Consider the following 18284-nt stretch of genomic DNA (forward strand, 5'->3'; position numbering starts at 1 on the left):
GCATCTGGAACCACCTATCTATCACCCTAGCAGCTGGCAGCACTGCATGTGAGAACACAGGGAGGACAGAGACAGCACAATGCACAAAGCCAAAAGTTAAATGCTGGGAAGAAGAATTTTTCATCACTGGGAAAACAAAAAGTTGGTTGCACGTCACTTGAGAAGCTGGCACGACAGTGAGGGAACAGAACCATTTGAAGGATCGTTATGAAGTAAAACAGTTTACACAATTCCACTGAGGAACAGAACCTGCAAGCTGCTATCTCAAGGCTTTTCTTTTGATGATAAATAATATAATTGATGCCAAAACTCCATCTGAAAATACACCCAAATGACCACGTAAAGTGCAGGGACAAATGTGCAAGTCAACCCAGCTACACCTTCCCAAAGCATAATCTGGGAAGGATGAGACAGGAAAATGGGTTCCCTGCTGGCTAAAACCAGTTGGATAATGCAGCCTTGGGGCTACAGGCTGGGCCAGTCGGGTGAAGCCGTCTTGCATTCTGGGACACTGCAATTCATGCAGTTGTAAGAAGTCACATATTGCCAGGCGGGCAACCAGACATTCCTCTAAGGCAGACGGATAACCGAAAAGCAGCAAAGGTGCGATTACTGAAAGATGGGAACAGGACTCCGGCATCCACAAACATCTAGTGGCTTTTCTGTCCTCTTCCCCCCTAGAACAAGCAGGGAAGACCCTTCCTCATCACTAATAATCAATGTTTCCTTGGTATTTGTGTTGCCCACAAAGGCAAAAGGAAAAGGACTTAAAAAAAACTATATCTGAACTGTCTTGGACATGACTAAGCTCCACTGCTGGCATGCTTCATCAGCGTGGCTGTAGCGATCAGATGAGCCCTATTCACCTGGACAAATGTATTGTTTCATTGTCAGTTGGAGGTACTGCTTACAGACAGTGATGCAACAAATGGTTACCTTGTAAGGGTCTTACTCAAAAGGGGCCATTCCAAAATATGATATCCTTCTATTTGTGAACATGCAACTTTATACGTCGCAGCTTGAGCACTGTCACATGTGCATGCAAGTGATTTTTTTTTGCATGCGTAAATTTTACCTCCTGGGTGTGCAAGCTTAGCACACACAAGTAGGTTGAGCACTTTTGAGAACAGACAGTAATTAAAAAAAATCATGTTGCACCCAATAAATACCAACGTCCTTAAGCGAGAAGTCACCCTTGTCACCAATCAGCAGCTACAATATTCTGCCTAAACCTAGTAACAAGGCATAGAATGAACAGCTTGCTTTTCTGACCCACTTGAATACCCATCTGAATCAATTAAATCTGCAACTACCAGGGAAAGACCAGTCTGTGATGGATTTGTGCTCAGCTGTGCGCACATGGCAAGCACAAGTCCTGATTTAACTCTTTCCGAAGCTGTAACAGCAGAAATGCTTGCTCGATGGGAGAGGGTGAGGTCTCCTGCAGTTAGGGATTGCGTACAGCTTACAGCTCCAGGTCCTCAGTTATGTTGGCTCTGATGTTTCTAAAGTGAATTTATAACTGGGAGCAAGTCAGTTTGGAATCAAGACACATGCTCCCTGCTCAATCCCCATTCCCATCCCATTGGAGTAGCTACCATGCACTTAAAACCAGAAGTAAGTGGCATTCTTCCTCTCTCCATTCCCAGCTTGTAGGGAAGGGTCAGCAGTTCAGTTTTTGAGTGCATGTGTGAGCGGAGTGGGTGTGAGTGTGTATGAGAAGTATTCATTACGGATGAGTTAAGTGGAAGCAGTGAGTGGTGCAGTTAGCTCGGAAAATGTGACGTCCAGCATCATTCTTCTCTTCTAGTTCCATAGTCTAGGTCCAGCTCCTGTGCAAGGTCTGTCTCCTTCAAGTCTCCCCCTGGCCAACAGTCTCATCATTGTAGAGGAACACGGCTGTCTTGGGCGGTTGCCGGTCGCGACTGCACCGGGACAATGATTTCTCAAGTAGCTAGGGCAGAATGTCAGTGCCTCTCACCATGAAGACTCTCCCCATTCAATCCAGCACCTTAGAAAAAGCCTTTGTCAGGATGTGTGTCGGCTGCGGTGGCAGAAAGGAAGCTGGGATGGTCATGCTGCTTACAGCTGTGATTTCGCACCCGTGCCCACACACCTTCTGCAAGGTTTCTCTCCAAGAACTATGCAATTACCTTACTAAACAGAATAGGATGCAGAGCCCTGACAAGCAGCTGCTAGGCCCATCTACTTGGCATGATCCGCCTGAGCTACATGCTGGCATTCATTTCTCTACTTTGGCATGGCTAAGGACTATGGCTTAATCCTGCTGGGATCTGATCCTATGGTTTCAGGGAGTTTGAGAAATCCAATCCTGAGGCTTAAACCACCAAGCCATCCCCTCTGCTTGTCTGGGCCTGACGCTAGCTGGAGGTTAAGCAACGTTCAGACTGGACTTTAGGATACAAAAACATTTGCTAACTGCTTCCCATGTTCACTGGCTGTACTAGAGAATGCTGTTTTCCAGCTTGTCCCAATTCAGATGCAAAAGAATGGTACAAACCCATGATTCCTGTGCCACGGCTCTATGGTGTCAAGGGTACAGTTGGTGCAGGGTCTCCACTAAAAATAAACCCACAGACAATACTGCCATGATAGCTGTGGACCAATGTGGCCATTCTGGGGAAGTTCTATGGCCTAGGTTACACAGGTCAGACGGGATGATCACATGATTCCTTTTGGGCTTGGCATCCAGGAACTTAATTTTAGGGCCATGTTTTCTGAGGGACCTCAGCCTGTTTGTGCAAGTAACTTCCATGAGCAACCTTTTCACTCCAGCATGTTTACAGGGAAGTTACACCCACACAAACCCCACTGTAACACACAAGTGGGCACAAATGGAGTTTGCCTGTGTAGACTGTCACGTTGTACACACAAGTGATTGTATACCCACACAGGGGGCTGAAAATCTGGACATTTTAAACATTTTTAATGAATTCAGCATCTTGAGGTATTAATAAAAGCAAATGGCTGCCCATGCTGAATGCGTATTTATAGTAACTGTATCTAGGCAGACAGCAACAGAACTTGATTCACTGGCCCTTGCACAACAGTGGTACAAGTACCAATGTACTTTACAGCTCAGTTCTAAGAATTAAAACTGGCTGGCAAAGAGCATGTTCACGTCACTTTGTGAACTATTTAATGTTCAAATTAACTGAATTAACCATTTCCATTGCATGATTTGCAATTTCCTTCTCCACTGCTTCTTGCTGCATTTGTGCATATAAAGAGTTAAAAACATAAGTACCAGACTATAAAAGATTAGTGTCCCTTACATTCGTCTTCCATTATTACTACTCCACAAAGTCAAAGTAATATGGTAGGAAAAGGCCTTTTCTGCCAACTAGCAAGGAGGATCAGAATGCTTCTAGCAGGAGAAACACACTTCTACAGCTCTTCCAGGCGGGGTTTCATTCACAGTTCTTCTGATGGAACAAGCGAAAAGTTTAGAAATTTGAGACTTTTAATGCAACATACGAATGACAAAATATAGAATTATCTGCCTTAGTGTTTATTCCTAAACTATACATTAAGGCTCAGAGAGAGAAAAATTTTTAATACAAAAACAAAGAAAGAAGTTCTAACAGGTTAAATTGTCTGCAGGTCAATCTCACTGCAAGGCAATAGAACATGGAGAAAATATTTGGTCTAACCAGCAGAAATCAGTGTGTGTTGCAGATTTCTGGAGGAGGTTTTTCTTCATTCTTCCGTGCAGAATCCTGCCAAGTGTTCTTAGCACAGCCATATGCATCCACTTGATACAAAATTGAGAGTAACAGGGTCCCAGAGCTCTTATCTTTAACAACATACAGAAATTCATAAAAGACATTTCTGGCGAACCAAAATGAACACAAAAGGGCAGCTACAATTCCCACTACCCTCAGAAATATGGCACCCAACTCTGTAGAGATGGGCAAAGCTGGAACAGTTACAAATCCCAGTACAAACTAAGTCTTCATTTCGATTTATAAAACGTTTACTAATGTTAATACAAAAGAAAAAGTAAAGTTATTTCTCAATCCTCAGGTGAAAACTCTCTGAGAGACAGACCAGAAACTCAGTCCAATGAGCAGGAATTTCTCTGCTGATTCAGCCACTCATAATTACTGGAGACCCCATCGCCAAGAAGAAAGGTTCTTGGCATTCCATTCCAGAAAAGCTGCCATGGTTTTCAAAATAAAAGTTTACTGGAGGTAAATAACTTCCAACAAGACGTCTTCAAAGCAGAAAAATGCAGCTGCTAAATGTGCTTGAAAAAAACCCAGACTTGGCTGTATAAACATTTCTTCAAGAATCCACTGTGTGCAGTGACTGCGCCACTGTCCCTGGACGCAAACACGAGACAACAGTCTGTAGCTTAACGCTACCCATCCAAAGAACTGTGCATGAAATAACCTGGGAGAAAGATTACACCTTTATTAATAGTAAAAACGGATACATTTCATTTTTAGAAATTTGATCATGTCACAAGCAGTACCTGTGTGTGCGCGTGTGTGTATAGAACAGATGTATAGAATTTATCTTTATCAGGCTGTGAAATAATTTGTAACCACATCTTTCCTTGTGATTGTACATAATATAGTTCTTAAACGATGCCAGCCTACATCCTCCTCGTTTCTAATCAAAGGAATCGTAAGTGTCACAGTCCTCCTTCCGGCTGATATGGCTCTTTGTTTTTGTCATAAGGGAGACTTCCCCTAACCAAAGCGGGGTCATCTGTTCATCATGAGAAACTGCGTATTCCTGATTCTCTTCCTTGGCTGCTCCTGCCTGTTGGCAGCAAGAGCTCTGTAGTTCTGGCTCCCACCTGTTTCAGGCTGTTGGGAGTTTCTCCTTCTTCGAATTGTGTGGACAGTTTTTTGCTCTAGGCTAGACATTACTGCTGTCCTGATTTCTTCTCCTTCTGGAAGCTAAAGCTTGTTCTCCTGCTCAGTTTTCTTTGTTTCTGAGCAAAATAATCTGCTCTGGCTGTACTTGCTCGGGATTCTAGAATATAGTTAACCTGGAAAAAACACAACAAAATTTCATTTCATTCTGGTAGAATGGCCTGAGAACACACAAATCTTCACATGACTGAACAGTGATTCACTTAAACCCAGCCCCAGAGTGATGCCAACAAAAAGAACAAGGTAGGAACGGCACAGAACATTCAAACCCCATAGACAAGAGAGTACTCTTCTAATTTTGGGCTTGCGGACCCTCCGGTCTTGTCACCTTACAGGAACGGCTGTGCAATGTTACTGCTTGTAGCCTTCCACCATCCCTGGACGGGATGACTACATGAGATACAATAAAAGTGCACAGGCTCACAGCACTTGATCCCTGTTGTTCTGCCACTTGTTAGCCAAATTGCCAGATGAATGCAGTAAGTCATGAAGACTCACAGTGCTGGTTTAATACATTAATAGGCTTCAATAAAAGGGTTTATCAGCTTTAATACAAAACATTCTCTCTTTATGATGTTTGCATACTCAGCTAATCTCATACTTTCCATGTATTTTGGCACATATTACTTGATGAAAGCATTTTTAAATGATATTTAACAAGCCTACTATTCACTAAATTTATTATCTCCAGTGCTTTCTGATAATCACATAGATAATTTTAATGGAAGGTTAATGCAAGAATCAAAAGATAAAAATGCCCTTTGGTCTGCCATTAGCTGGTTAATACGCTGTGGCTTAAAACTTGCACAATTTTATGCACTGTAGAGTGTTTCACTTTCATTGCATATTACAGCTTAAGGCATAAAAATATAGCGAGTTTTCATGGTCAATAAAGCCTCAGTCTTTGTCACTTGATCATGTAAAGAACCTAATTTGAGAAGTCTGATTTCTTGGCATCTGCTAATGCTTGCAGAATGAGAAAGAAATAAAGGCTTAACTTGAAAATGTATTTATGAAACAGAAAAATGCTCTATATAAACAAGTTATAACATAGGTACAGAAAGGTAATATAGTATTGTGTTTAATAAGATCTGTGTCCTGAATATTCATTTTACCCATATCACATCTGTCCTTTTAGCCTTCCAAAAATATATTGAATACTCCTGGATATATCAAGACTTCTGGAGTGGAATCGTTTAATTTAAGACAAGTAGTGATAAAAATTCCAATGTAAGAGTTCACAATTTTAGTGCAAAAAATAGTTAAATCCATATTTTAGGGTATTAACTAAAATGCTTTATCACATGTCAGTTATTTAGCACTTCCATAACCTTTACGCAGAAAATACTATTAAAAAATAGGGAATAGCATATAAAAATTATCACTTAAAATTGTAAATTGCTACAAAAATAATAGACTGCAGAAAATTAAGTTTAATCTTCCAACAGTATTATGATGGTTTGTTTCGGAAAGTAAATCAACCTGCTCATATAACAAGTCATTATAAAAGCAAATGGGTTACGAAAAAATATACTTAAAACATAAAATATTTGGGGTAGAAAAATGTGTTTTCCCAAGTGCATGTCTCAATACAAAGAAAACATTTGTTAAATGACCAAGGAGAGAAGTTTGTCCTGCCAGAATTACAATTCTCTGCTTGATCCTGTGTTCAAGTCATAAACTTGGAATCAATCTGTGTCCATGAAAATTATTTGGATGTCAAATCCTGGTTTATAATTCTACTAGAGTCCTCATGAAATCTTTGAATAATATTAACACTGGCTATTAAGAAAAGCCTGAAGTGCAGTGAAAGTTTTGTTTAAATATTCCCCATCTCTACTTAGAGGAAGTTCCTTTTGTTAAGTCCACTGAGAAGCTGCAGGAAGCTATTTGAAAGCAACTATTAAATAAGTTCCCTGTTTCCAGCAATGCTAGGGTTCCCCCCTTTACTCATCTGGTGTGCGTATACACCAGGCAGTTCAAAGAGCGCTATCGCCAAGCAGTCCTTCAGCTTTGTATTAAACTAAGCCACCACTGCTGTGAAGCTGATTCCTATTGCTCAGTTATTTAATTGCAGGTATAATTTGAAGTTTTTCTCTGTTAGATAAACTGCTCGCTGTGTGGGCTCAGGTACTCACCTGTAAAATGGAGATAACAATAAACTATTTAGCAACCTCACCATGGGGCAGGGAAGCTAAACTCCATGTTCATACAGTGCTTGTAGATTCTTGTATCAGAGGGGTAGCCGTGTTAGTCTGTGTCCACAAAAACAAGGAGGAGTCTGGTGGCACCTTAAAGACTAACAGATTGATTTGGGCATAAGCTTTCGTGGGTAAATAACCCACTTCTTTAATCCTAATCAACTCTGCTTATGTGCTTGAAGTGACAAATCTTGAAACCTTCCATGCATGGACTAGGCTCCCAGTCACCCATCCACGCAGAGGGCACTTTTCAAATGGTGGCCCTAACAACAATCACAGGGACTGAGCTGCCGTCCTGCTGTGTCTGGTTTGTGCTGTTCTGGGTGCAGAGCCACCAGAAATCTGGTGGAGGCAGTGCCCTGCGAATTCTCACCGCAAAGGGGGATCCTCCCATGACCTAAAGCCGTATTCTACCCCCAGCATTCAGAGAAGAAAAGGAGTCTGACCAGGGTATCTCCATGCCCGGGACCCTCAGCAGCCATAACTGTCTCTTGGCCAGCCAGGCAGACTTTAAAGCTGAGACAACTTGCCCCTTACTAGCCCCAGTGTGGGGGACATAAGGTCACTTAAAACCCCCTTTGGATCCTCCCACCAGACTTGCACTGAGCAGACCGTGGCCAGCCGGGAATATTTGCCCCAGAAGAAGGGAATAGTGCAAGGGCCTGGTAGTATTGTTTTGGGAACAAGGCCACATCCTGCATGGCTTGGATTTAAAACTGGCTTACGTGGGAAACTAAGTTCTAGGGGGGAATTACTGAAGACTGGTTATATTGCTACCAGCACAAACATATCTTCTAATGATTCTGAGGAGGATATGGGAAGCAAATAGTTAAAGTTTAGCAGTCACACTGTATGTCCTGGTTAGTAAAATCCATCGATGCCAGAGAAACTCCAGAAGGATTTAAAACACTGGGCACATGGATCTGGGAATGGTTGGTTTCTTAAGGGTTAATTTGTATCTTAAATATTTAAATATACATCACAAATCTAAAAGGTAAACTACCTAACAAAGTAAAAATTTGGTAGGATCCAATTCCACAGAGAATTGACATCTGCCAGACTATTAGCTACATCAGAGCTTATAGCAAAAAATACTGTACATACACTGAGCCTGCTGTCGGGTTGTCTGAAAAATGGATCCAATATACAAAGTCCAGAAAATTCAGTGGTAACCAAATAAAAGCCTCTCAGCATGGCTTAAGCTTTGCATTATCCACATGCACTGAGAACCTCCTGAATATTTTCAGTTTTCATGTCTAATGAACAATAAAACACCTAGAATTCTAGATTATATTAAATGTTAGTACCCACCTTCAGGACAATTTCATTGATGGTAGCAGCATCTGATTCAAAGTAGAGGTGTTTGTAGTCATGATTACTTAGATATGTAAGTTTAAATATTGCATGACCTGGAAAGATTAAAAAATATAGTGTTCACAATACTTCTCTAAAGTTTTAGCAAAGCTTGTGTGCTCGACAGAAGAAAATCACAGATGGTGATCTTAGCATACCATCCGCACAGCAGAAGGAAGCAATGAAATGCTGACAGGCTTCTCATGTCATTTCAATTTAAGGCAAGTGCTGGCTTACAGGAGCAGCTGAACTCTTTTCAATAAAGTTCATTTCCCCACTGTAGGAAATGCAAAAATCTATCAAACGGCTAGTTAGGTCTCATTCAGCCCTAGACTATATTTCAGTTAAATTACCACATTAGAACTCCTTTATGAAACTACCCACTGTATAATCATCACATGTAGAAGATAAGTGTTATATTTAAGATAAAAGGCCAATTAACCCCAGAATTATCACTGTAAAAATAAAAAAAACCAGCTGCTTAAGGCTAAATAAAACAGTACTGTAATTTTAAAGAAAAAAATTCGGTAGCAATGATATTGCAAAACAGATCTTCCCAGTTAGAAACACGGCTCTTTATTCTAGGGTAGCTGAAACCAAAATTTAGTCATGCTGCGTATTAATGTACCAGCCGACTGACAGGCCTTACCCCGCTGAGCCAAAGAAAATAGTTTTACTGATTCAACTGGCAACATTTTGGTGGCAGGTGGGCAAATCTCTGTGGCTGGCCTAGTGGAATGGCACGGAAGCTGGTGACCTTTAAATTAATGTGAACAGGGCAGATGTCCTAATGGCAGAACTCACAGGAGTGAGTTACCATACGAACATGAATGGTTTCAAAATTAAAACTCAATGCATCCTGTATGTAAGCTTTTTCATCAGTTTTCATTTAATTTATTCATTTCAAAGGTCAGTTACTAATCCATAACGTACCAGCCACATTACTGTAAATTCACCTCTTTCCTGGAGGAAACCTTATTTGCAATCTTATTTACGTTATCTAATTCTTCAGATCTTCAAAAATCAACTGATATATGCTAGGAAACCATGGCCAACAAATTTGAGACCTCAGTATTTTATCATGGCATGTTAATTAAGCACCATTATGATGCACTAATCATGAATATAAATTCTCTATTGAAAAATTGGCTAATAATTAAAAAAACTTTAAATCATTTGACAAATGAAGCTTTGGTGGTATTAAAAATGCTGGAAGTCTCAGCTACAGGCTAATCAGTATGTTAATTCATTCATGGCTGGCTACTGCTAAGGACTGAATTCAGCATCTTTTAACATTCTAAGAGTGCAACTACACACACACACACACACTATTCATAGAGACATAATATAACTTTGTAAATTATCAACTTTCATGGCTTTTTATGGTATAAGGTGATGTTACACACTGGAATTTTAAAATATGGCAGAAACCAAAGGGCTCTATTCACTGCTGGTAATGGGCTAGGCTTCTTCACAGCACATACCGAAACGGGTCCTACCTGGAACTGTCAATTCACTAGCCCACCTGGAACATCTCATTCTAGGTTTGCTTCGCTCCTGTCCCAATGGTACTTTCTCCCAGGTAGTGGGCTGTGACCATGTAGACAGACTATTCTGGGGTGTTCAAATCACCTTTGAACAATTCTCAAACACAAAACAGAAATGACTGCTCAGCCCCATTTTGTGGTGGGAGAGGAAGCACAGTCAGTGGGTAGGTGATGGACTGGCAAGCAGGGGACATGGGCTTTATTGTCACTGACCTGCTGTGTGACCAGGAGCTTTTCAGGGCAGGGACCGTCTTGTACTCTAGCAGTGCTTGGTTGTGACCTCCAGGTACCAAATATTACTAAAAACAATAAGTAGTTGCAATGTATCAAAACCTGTATTAATTCTTCCCCTGCTCACTTGGCCTGTCACACAGTCTGAGGGCACAGACTGCTTAGAAGCTAAATCCTCCACGGTCCCATGGTCACGGACGGGTCTGAACACAGGGCAAGTGGGGCGTTCTGCTGTGCAGAGAGCAGGGGACTGCAGCAGGAGGCCCTCCTGGGGGAAATTCAGGAGGTTGAGGATGGAGCAATGGTGTTGCCAGTGGATCAAGTGTATGGAACTCCTTGCAGAGCAGCCTGCATTGGGAACAATGGGACGGGAGTGGCGGTGATCTTTACCCTGTATCCAGCTCAAATTACCTAAACTCCTTCCACCCATTTAAGGGCTTTTCCTCTCAAAACACATGTGACTATGCACAGTGGGCCCAGATGCAAGCTGCAAACACAACATCTCTTCTCTCTCGCACATGCACCCATCTCTTCAGTGAGAAGGAACAGCATTAAATTGCTACTTCAACTCTGTATTGCAGAGGCGTAAACTACATATTATATAAAGAATTAAAAGAATCACTAGCAACATGGTTTTCTCAATCCCTGCAGTCCTACAATATATTAACAAGAGTAGATGATAAGCAATAAGGCTGTACGGCAGAATATTAATAAAAAGAATAAGTGAGACAATAGGCTTGCTTGAAATATGGAAAACAGGCCATGTCACATTGAAACCTTCCCTAGCCCCCTCACCTCTTGTTTAAACACATGATTTATTCCTTTTTTTTCAGCTGCAGTATTTATACAGCTGACAGAAGCAGAACACAGAACTTTATTTCAAGCACTTATTTTTGGATTTTAAAGAGTCAGCCTTTTCAATGACAATTACAGAGCAATACATGTCAATAACACTTTTATTGTGCTGTGTAACAGGAGGCAGAGTTCAATCCATCACCCCAGAGAGGTCTGGCTGCCCCCAAATCCTCCTAGAGGAGCACAAGGAGGAGAGATCTAGTTTTTATGCCCAACATCACCTTGTTCTACACTAGAAGCACTCAGTAATATTTTAAAGAGAGGCATGTTAGCTAAGATAGAAACAAGTAATTGGTTACCCTGAGAACAAAGAATTTATGTTGTGGTGTGAAGGTCTCTTGAAAAACACCATAAAAAGAACTGAGCTTCTCCATGAAACAGAGAAAATTAATAAGAAAGCCCAGCACAAAAGGTGATGGGCTGCACAGAACACAAACCAGAACTATATGGTGGAGCTACCAACCTAACCATACGACAGCTTGTTCCACGAGGCCTGCTCCACTACAGCAGCCGGCTGGAACATTTGCAGGTGCAGCACATTGCGTTCATGCTCCATCAGTTAGGGCTGCAGCCTGATTTCCTGCTTCAGAAAGCAAGTGCCAACTGAGACATCGCTGATTTCAGAAAGAGTGAAACAAAATGGTCTCATGCCCCTAAAAGGAACCCCAGCAATTTGGGGCTATATGTGGTTAATAAAATGGCAAGTCTAGTTATCTTCAAAGTTTAGAATAAACACCTAATGGCTAGTTTGTGGAAAGTATTTGTATAATCAGCAATACAGGTGATGCCAGGGTTTATATCCTCTGACAGGTGATTTACAAAACATTCCTTTAGAAGGTTGCATTACAGTATTATGCTCATGTGCTTCCACATCCACATTATACTGTTCACGATGTGAAATATTAGTTCATTGAAACAATCAACTGGCACTTTGTTTTGTTACTATTCTGGCCAGATGGAATTTATGAATTGTGAGGGATGGATTGATTTCCATTTCCAAGAGTACTTAAATATGTGATATACAGTTCTAAACCCTCTTAATGTCACCCTTGGTAATTCAGAGATCAATACAAATTTCAATATTTTTATATTTCTATATAAAGAACATCTGAAGACAAATGAGCTCTACTGTACCTTGTAGAATTCAGATAGCACGGCCTCCTATGAACAGCTTGGTTATAGTCAATTCTTTTAAATAAGCCTTGCCTGCCCTTTAATGTATATGGTTGAAATGAATATGTTCTGCTCCAGCCCAACATCTCTGGCATTTCCCTTCCCTTCCCTTCTTCTGAGATCCCAGAGAAACGAATGAAACGTTAAACACTAAAGAGCCCTAAGCATTCATGTCTGGACAGCCAATCCCTCAAACCTGGGAGATGTTCAGAGCTTGTTTGACCCAACAGGAGTCAGCACTATTACCACCACATTTTCATTGTATCCCCTTCATGTTTGATGAGGAAAATATACTGGACTCATACAAATGGCTATTTACATATGTTCTCTTTAAAGAACATTCTATTATTATCCTGTTCACATTCTAGAGCTGAGCCATGCTGTCAAATTTCATTTCCTGGAATGACTGTGTAGTGCCATGAAATTTTGAAGAATTTCAGTTTTTACAATGGTTGGGAAATTTTTCCTAGAATTTCTGGAAAATACAAGTTGTGCTTGGAAAAATGTATAAAAGCTTTGTAAAATACATCTTGCTTCCATTCACATAAGAGAAAGAAGCTTTTCACTTTGACAGAAAAAGACATTAAGCCCTTTTATGAGGAACAATTTTTCACCAGTTTTACTCTGAGTAGAAATGTTTTTCCCCCAGAGTTCAGATGTTACCAACAACTGCCAATTTTACTCTTTTTAAAATTATGCACTATCTGAGCCTAGCACAATGGTGCCTTCATCCCTGACAGGGCCTTTAGGAGCTACTACATGCCAATACTGTAGTATAATAATAAGAATAATAATCTGGACAGCTCTTCAGTTTATTTAACTGGATGTAGTCACCCATCCTGGAAAGGTGCATCTGTTAGAATGAGAGTCATATTTCAGAAGCAATGACAACAACAGAAATTACGGGTGAAATCTTTGCCCCACTGGAGTCAATGGCAAAACTTCCCCTGTTCACTGCAGTTGCCAGTAGGTCACCCGACACAGCTGCTGTAAAGTACACCTCATGACAAGGAGGTGAGGACAACGGAGTTTAATATGATGCCCACTAATACAAAGTTTAAACAGGCAGCTGTACTTTTTCTGGTTTATTCATTTCTTTTGGGGACTTGCATATTCTGAGACACTTTCTCCATAACTCAGGCCCTTTACATTCCATTACCGTCTGTTTAAGGAAACATTATTACAGTGGAAGCCTCCTCTCCAGGATCCGTGAAAGCAGAGCTGCAATTAAGCATGTGCTGCATGTGACCATTTTAAAGTCACATTGTGTTAGCTATTTACACATGGGGAATTTTTTCAGTTTTTATCCTTTCAGAAATTATATCAAAGGCAGAAATCTAATAAAGGCTTTTGCATGAACTATGAAAACTGAGGTGGAACCCAGGATTGCCCAAAACCTCTTCACCAGCAACCTTGTTTTGGAAAGAGATGATAAATAAATCAAAATGCACTAAGCAGTGCTTCCACATGGCAATCGCCTCCTTCATTGCGTCTGCACCTCATCAATCACACTATTGTCTGCTTGAAAGGCGAGCCTTGTAAATGTCATATCCACTCAAGCCCAAGGAGAAGCGAATCAAAATGCAGCAAGGAGTTTTAATTGGATAGTGTAATTAAACTAAAAAACCCCAGCAGACTAGCTTTGACAGAATAGATGAAGACCCCTTTTAATAGGGCTACGAAACATATTTGTTAAAAGGATGAGGCAATGCACGTCCTGATTGGGCTCCAGAGTACTTTTATGAGAAGGCTATTCAATAACGGATGTATTTAATGAGTTAAAGCTAAGCTCTATTTTGTACTCAGGCAGGACTTTATCTTACCGTACGCTAATACATCACAGGGCTGAATCTATTAATAAAGAGTTACCCTTAAATTAACAATCCACAGCTACAATATTATAACTTCGTAACTATAACCTGATATATATCACACATCATGAACTGCTCACCGCAAACGCAGTCTCCATTATTTGCTATAGTAAATAGTTGTCCAGGCCAGTCATTAATTCATAGGCATGGACAAAATCCTATTTGCCTTGCAACCAGCCACTTTCTCTGGTGGATCAAGCTTTACGCAATTAATGCCAACCCTACATGGGGTGACCTTCTGGCATTGCCAGTGGTACAATAAAAGCGGCATCAACCTCTGACCTACAGTATGCCGCATACGGATAGCTCTGATTTTTAGCCACATCCCCATCTAGCCTCCAATGATTTGAGCCCACAGTGTCCTGCAGACACAATTACAACTACAAAATCACGTGTACTTATTCACACCTGCACTTGCACCCATTTAGATCTCTACCTAGCTATTTTATGGGTGCAAACAATTGTCCATGTTGAATTACAATTGCTGTTATTTCTTACAGTTATAGTCTTCTCAAGACTTCCTCTCAGCTGAGCCTACCTCTGGCTCATCTGATCAAAAAGCTAGTGCCTTGGATCATGTATTGTGGGTGCTGTGTTATCCCTGGAAAGGACCACAACTCTGGTAACCAGCAAATAAGCAATATTGTATTCACAGCAACGTCATTCACAAAACAGCTCCAGGAATTACTCTCGCTCCACTGAAGGGATCCAGGGCCCAGTGTGCTAGGTATTAGATAGATCTGCACCCAGCACCTTGTCAGCAAGTTTGAGCACAGGATGTTCATGGCAAGAATGCACTGGCTAAAAGAAATCGTTCAAACATTCCATTCCATTTAAACAAAAGTGAGAAGCTGTTTAGAACTCTGTGTTCTAAAAGAACTGACTGGGTGCTCTTACACTCGTTTAAACAAAATATTCTATATGTTTTTTATTAAGGTTTTTAGTTGGTCTTCTAATCAGTTCTTTCATAATGCAACAATAAAATCATTAATTTAATATTATGCAGTGTATATAATCTGGAGGAACATGATACTGAATTAAAACATCCAATACATTTAGCTTTAAATGAAAACTCTATAAAAGCATTTCAGCCATCAATTTGGCTATCACTTACAGCCAGTATGAATTCTGCTGGAAAAGCTATTTTCGTGCAGATGTGGAATTCAATGGGAAAGACTGACTCGTGTAGCAACATCAATCAAAATGTCGGCTCTCTTGGCAGCTATCCACAGTAAGGCAGGGTCAAAGGTCACAGGATAAAGAAAAAGCCAAGCTCTGGTTCAGCTCTAATATCTTCTCGCTAGAAGTCTTGCAAAGGTACCTACCCCCTTCTGTATCAGGCTGCTTTCATTAATCTTCTTGCCATCTTCTTTAACTAGTCATGCAGAACCGCTCGATAGCAAGACATAGAATGGGGAGGCCGTATGTCTATTACCGGGTTAACATTCTGTTAAGCCTCAGTGCAACAATGGAATAGGAATCTAAAGAAAACCTTAAACTGCAGGGTTCAATGCAGGCAATTAAATTACAACTTGAAATTACCAATATATTTGTGACCTACAGAACAGAATGCTTTTGTTTAACCCACCTTAGCATTAAGGCTATTCAAGCTAACAAGAGCGATCCTTCTAGTTTAATAAAAAATAGGATGATAAAGAATCATTATTCAGTAGTTTGAATTTAATTAGCAAATGAAACAGATTTCTGCAGATCTTGGCAAGTACTTAGGAATGGAAAAAAGATTCATTCAATTTGGAGACCACAGTTTTACCAGACTAATTTATCCTCAATTCTACCAAAAGGCCTTTCTTGAAACTAATAATCCCCTCAAAACTTCGGTGCTTGATCAATGTTTTCTTTCTGCAGATGTTGTGGTAACCTGGTAACCCTAAACCTTAACAGAAACAGCAACAGCATACATCGATCACAACCCACACTTTGTCTGTAGTGCACTTTTTAAAAATAGGCAAGGGTCTGTGGCACTGAAGTTTTACCTGTGTTCAAATAATGTAAGACAATAACATAATCAAATTTCCTTTAAATTACACTATTGCAAGGGGATATAATTATATTAAACCTATTATGTTGCTTCCTTAAGACTTTATATTATGTACACTTAATTGAGATACAGAGCTCTCTTCAGCTATAAAAATGACAGCTACTTTATTAAGGTTTAAATCTTATTTCTTAATGCTGGGATGCTTCCTTTCAAGAGTCAAACCCTGCAGAATCTTTTGTGATAATCAGACTGAACTTGATTTAAACAAGCACTTTATACAGTGTTTGCAGATTCTAATGGTACTGGGTTTAACTAGTAAGGCCATTACCTCTTCTTCTCTCTGTTTGAATTCAAGAGGCCTGACTTAATTCAGAAATAAGACACTAACGCTAGCCTAATGCAAGGGCACACAACAATTCTCAGACATACCCAGCACTAACAGCAAACTAGGTATTGAAGCTATTTCAAAACAAATATATATTTGCACATTGACTTTAATTAGATGCAGCCCTAAGTTTTGTGAACTTGTGATAAGAAGTTTCAACTATTTACCCCAACTCCCAAAATTCATCTGTAAATATTCAAAAACTTGATCTCCAAAGTTCCACGTCCTTTACCACTCACAGGGGTATGGCTATAAATCTTCACTGCATGAACTTACTTGACAGTGAGACATTTGAGTTTAAAGGAAAGGAAGCTATACTGCCCTCCCACCCCCTTTATACCCCATTGCTATTTTCAAAGAATTCTCTCTGGAAACGGTAGGGTCTCCATACTCTGCAAGACACAGTAACCGTACGCATGTGAGTTACCTGCATACTTCTGGGAAATTTTTGCATACATCTTCAGACACACTGATCATAATGACCAAACTGCTTTGACAGTAGCACTCCACATTAACATGAAAAACTGGCCATAGTTGGAAGTTTTTGAAAAACATCTCTTTCTGTTCAGAGATATGACAAGTAAGTCTAGCAGTGCAGTGAACAACTTCATTATAATCCAACTGCTAATGTCTCCAGAGAGCAGTCAGTTTAATAAAACATCCAGTATGTTTTCACACAATCTAACTGCAAGGCACTGTACAACCACTGTTATATGTTGCAGTGCGCTTCTGAAAGACTAGATGGAGCACGCTTGTGTTACAAGAGATAAAAACATGGAAACAAAATATATTGCAGAACTCAAAAACCTTATCTTTTCTCAGCCTCTCGTTCGTTGTAATAATTCATTCAAGGAAGCCCCAAGAATAATTTTTGATGTAAACTCTGCTACAAACATATATCACTATGCTGATAAAAATCACAGGCAAAACTTAGGAAATACAGTGAGTTTCATTCCTTTACTCTGCTAAAATAACTTTTGGTCTTTTAAAATTCAATAGATACTGATCTGCCACTAAGAGTGCCCCAGAATGCATCATCCTGGGATGTCACACCACAAGTCTCTTGTATTGCCCTAAAATAATGCATTCTGGGGCATCTTTACTGGACCTGGTAGAGGTGCAGATTTCAGGAAGAAGAAAAAGAATTATTTTCACCCTTTAAAAGTAGATAAAATTGTCGGGATTGTGATGTGAAAGAGAGAGAATCAAAATCTCCAATATTGCAAAGGTGTTTTTCCTATCTCCCATCCGCAGCCTTTCCTACTTCAATGTCTGCTACTCCAAGCCATCCTCTTGCTGGCTCCTTACTTCTCTGGAAGGAGTTGCAGTTTGTTGTAGTTGGGCACAAGTGTCCCTTCCAGCAGCAGCATGTGCTACCTCTGCAGTGCTGACAGTCCCCAAAGACTCCCCACATCATTCCAACTGCAGATCTTTTGGATGCAAACGAGTTTAGGGACATATGACGCCTCCTAGGATAATGTGGTATCAAGGCCATGACAAAAACCTAGACTTTCAGGACTGGATTTTTAGATACAGCCTGTTTTTGGCTGTGTGCACAATTTTGAAACCACATTTTTTTTTGCCATTGAAATTGTGGGTGCAAACCCACAAATGTATTATGAAGCTGGGTTGACACCTGGCTGAAAGTCCAGCCTTCGAGGATTTTGTCAAGAATCGCACATTTTGTCACACCGTTGCTGACTGGCCAATCTTGCTGCTAAAGCTCTGCTCTGGAGTACTCCGAAGATAAGGCTAGGCAATT

At 40.4% G+C, this 18284-nt stretch overlaps 1 protein-coding gene across 6 annotated transcripts in view; it reads right to left on the minus strand.

The window, feature by feature from the left end:
• Nucleotides 1–3516: 3516 nt before the first annotated feature.
• MAPKAP1 (MAPK associated protein 1) overlaps nucleotides 3517–18284 on the minus strand; it is a 164915-nt gene continuing 150147 nt past the window's right edge. For all 6 annotated transcript variants that reach the window (XM_039506739.1, XM_039506740.1, XM_039506738.1 and 3 more), the window contains 2 exons: nucleotides 8420–8517; nucleotides 3517–5023 (listed from right to left, as the gene is read on the minus strand). In XM_039506739.1, coding sequence (XP_039362673.1) covers nucleotides 4898–5023; nucleotides 8420–8517 — 224 coding nt within the window. In that variant the 3' untranslated portion in view covers nucleotides 3517–4897. The remainder of the gene's footprint in view (nucleotides 5024–8419; nucleotides 8518–18284) is intronic.

This window comes from Mauremys reevesii, linkage group 19 (assembly GCF_016161935.1).
Source record: "Mauremys reevesii isolate NIE-2019 linkage group 19, ASM1616193v1, whole genome shotgun sequence".
Taxonomy (NCBI): domain Eukaryota; kingdom Metazoa; phylum Chordata; order Testudines; family Geoemydidae; genus Mauremys; species Mauremys reevesii.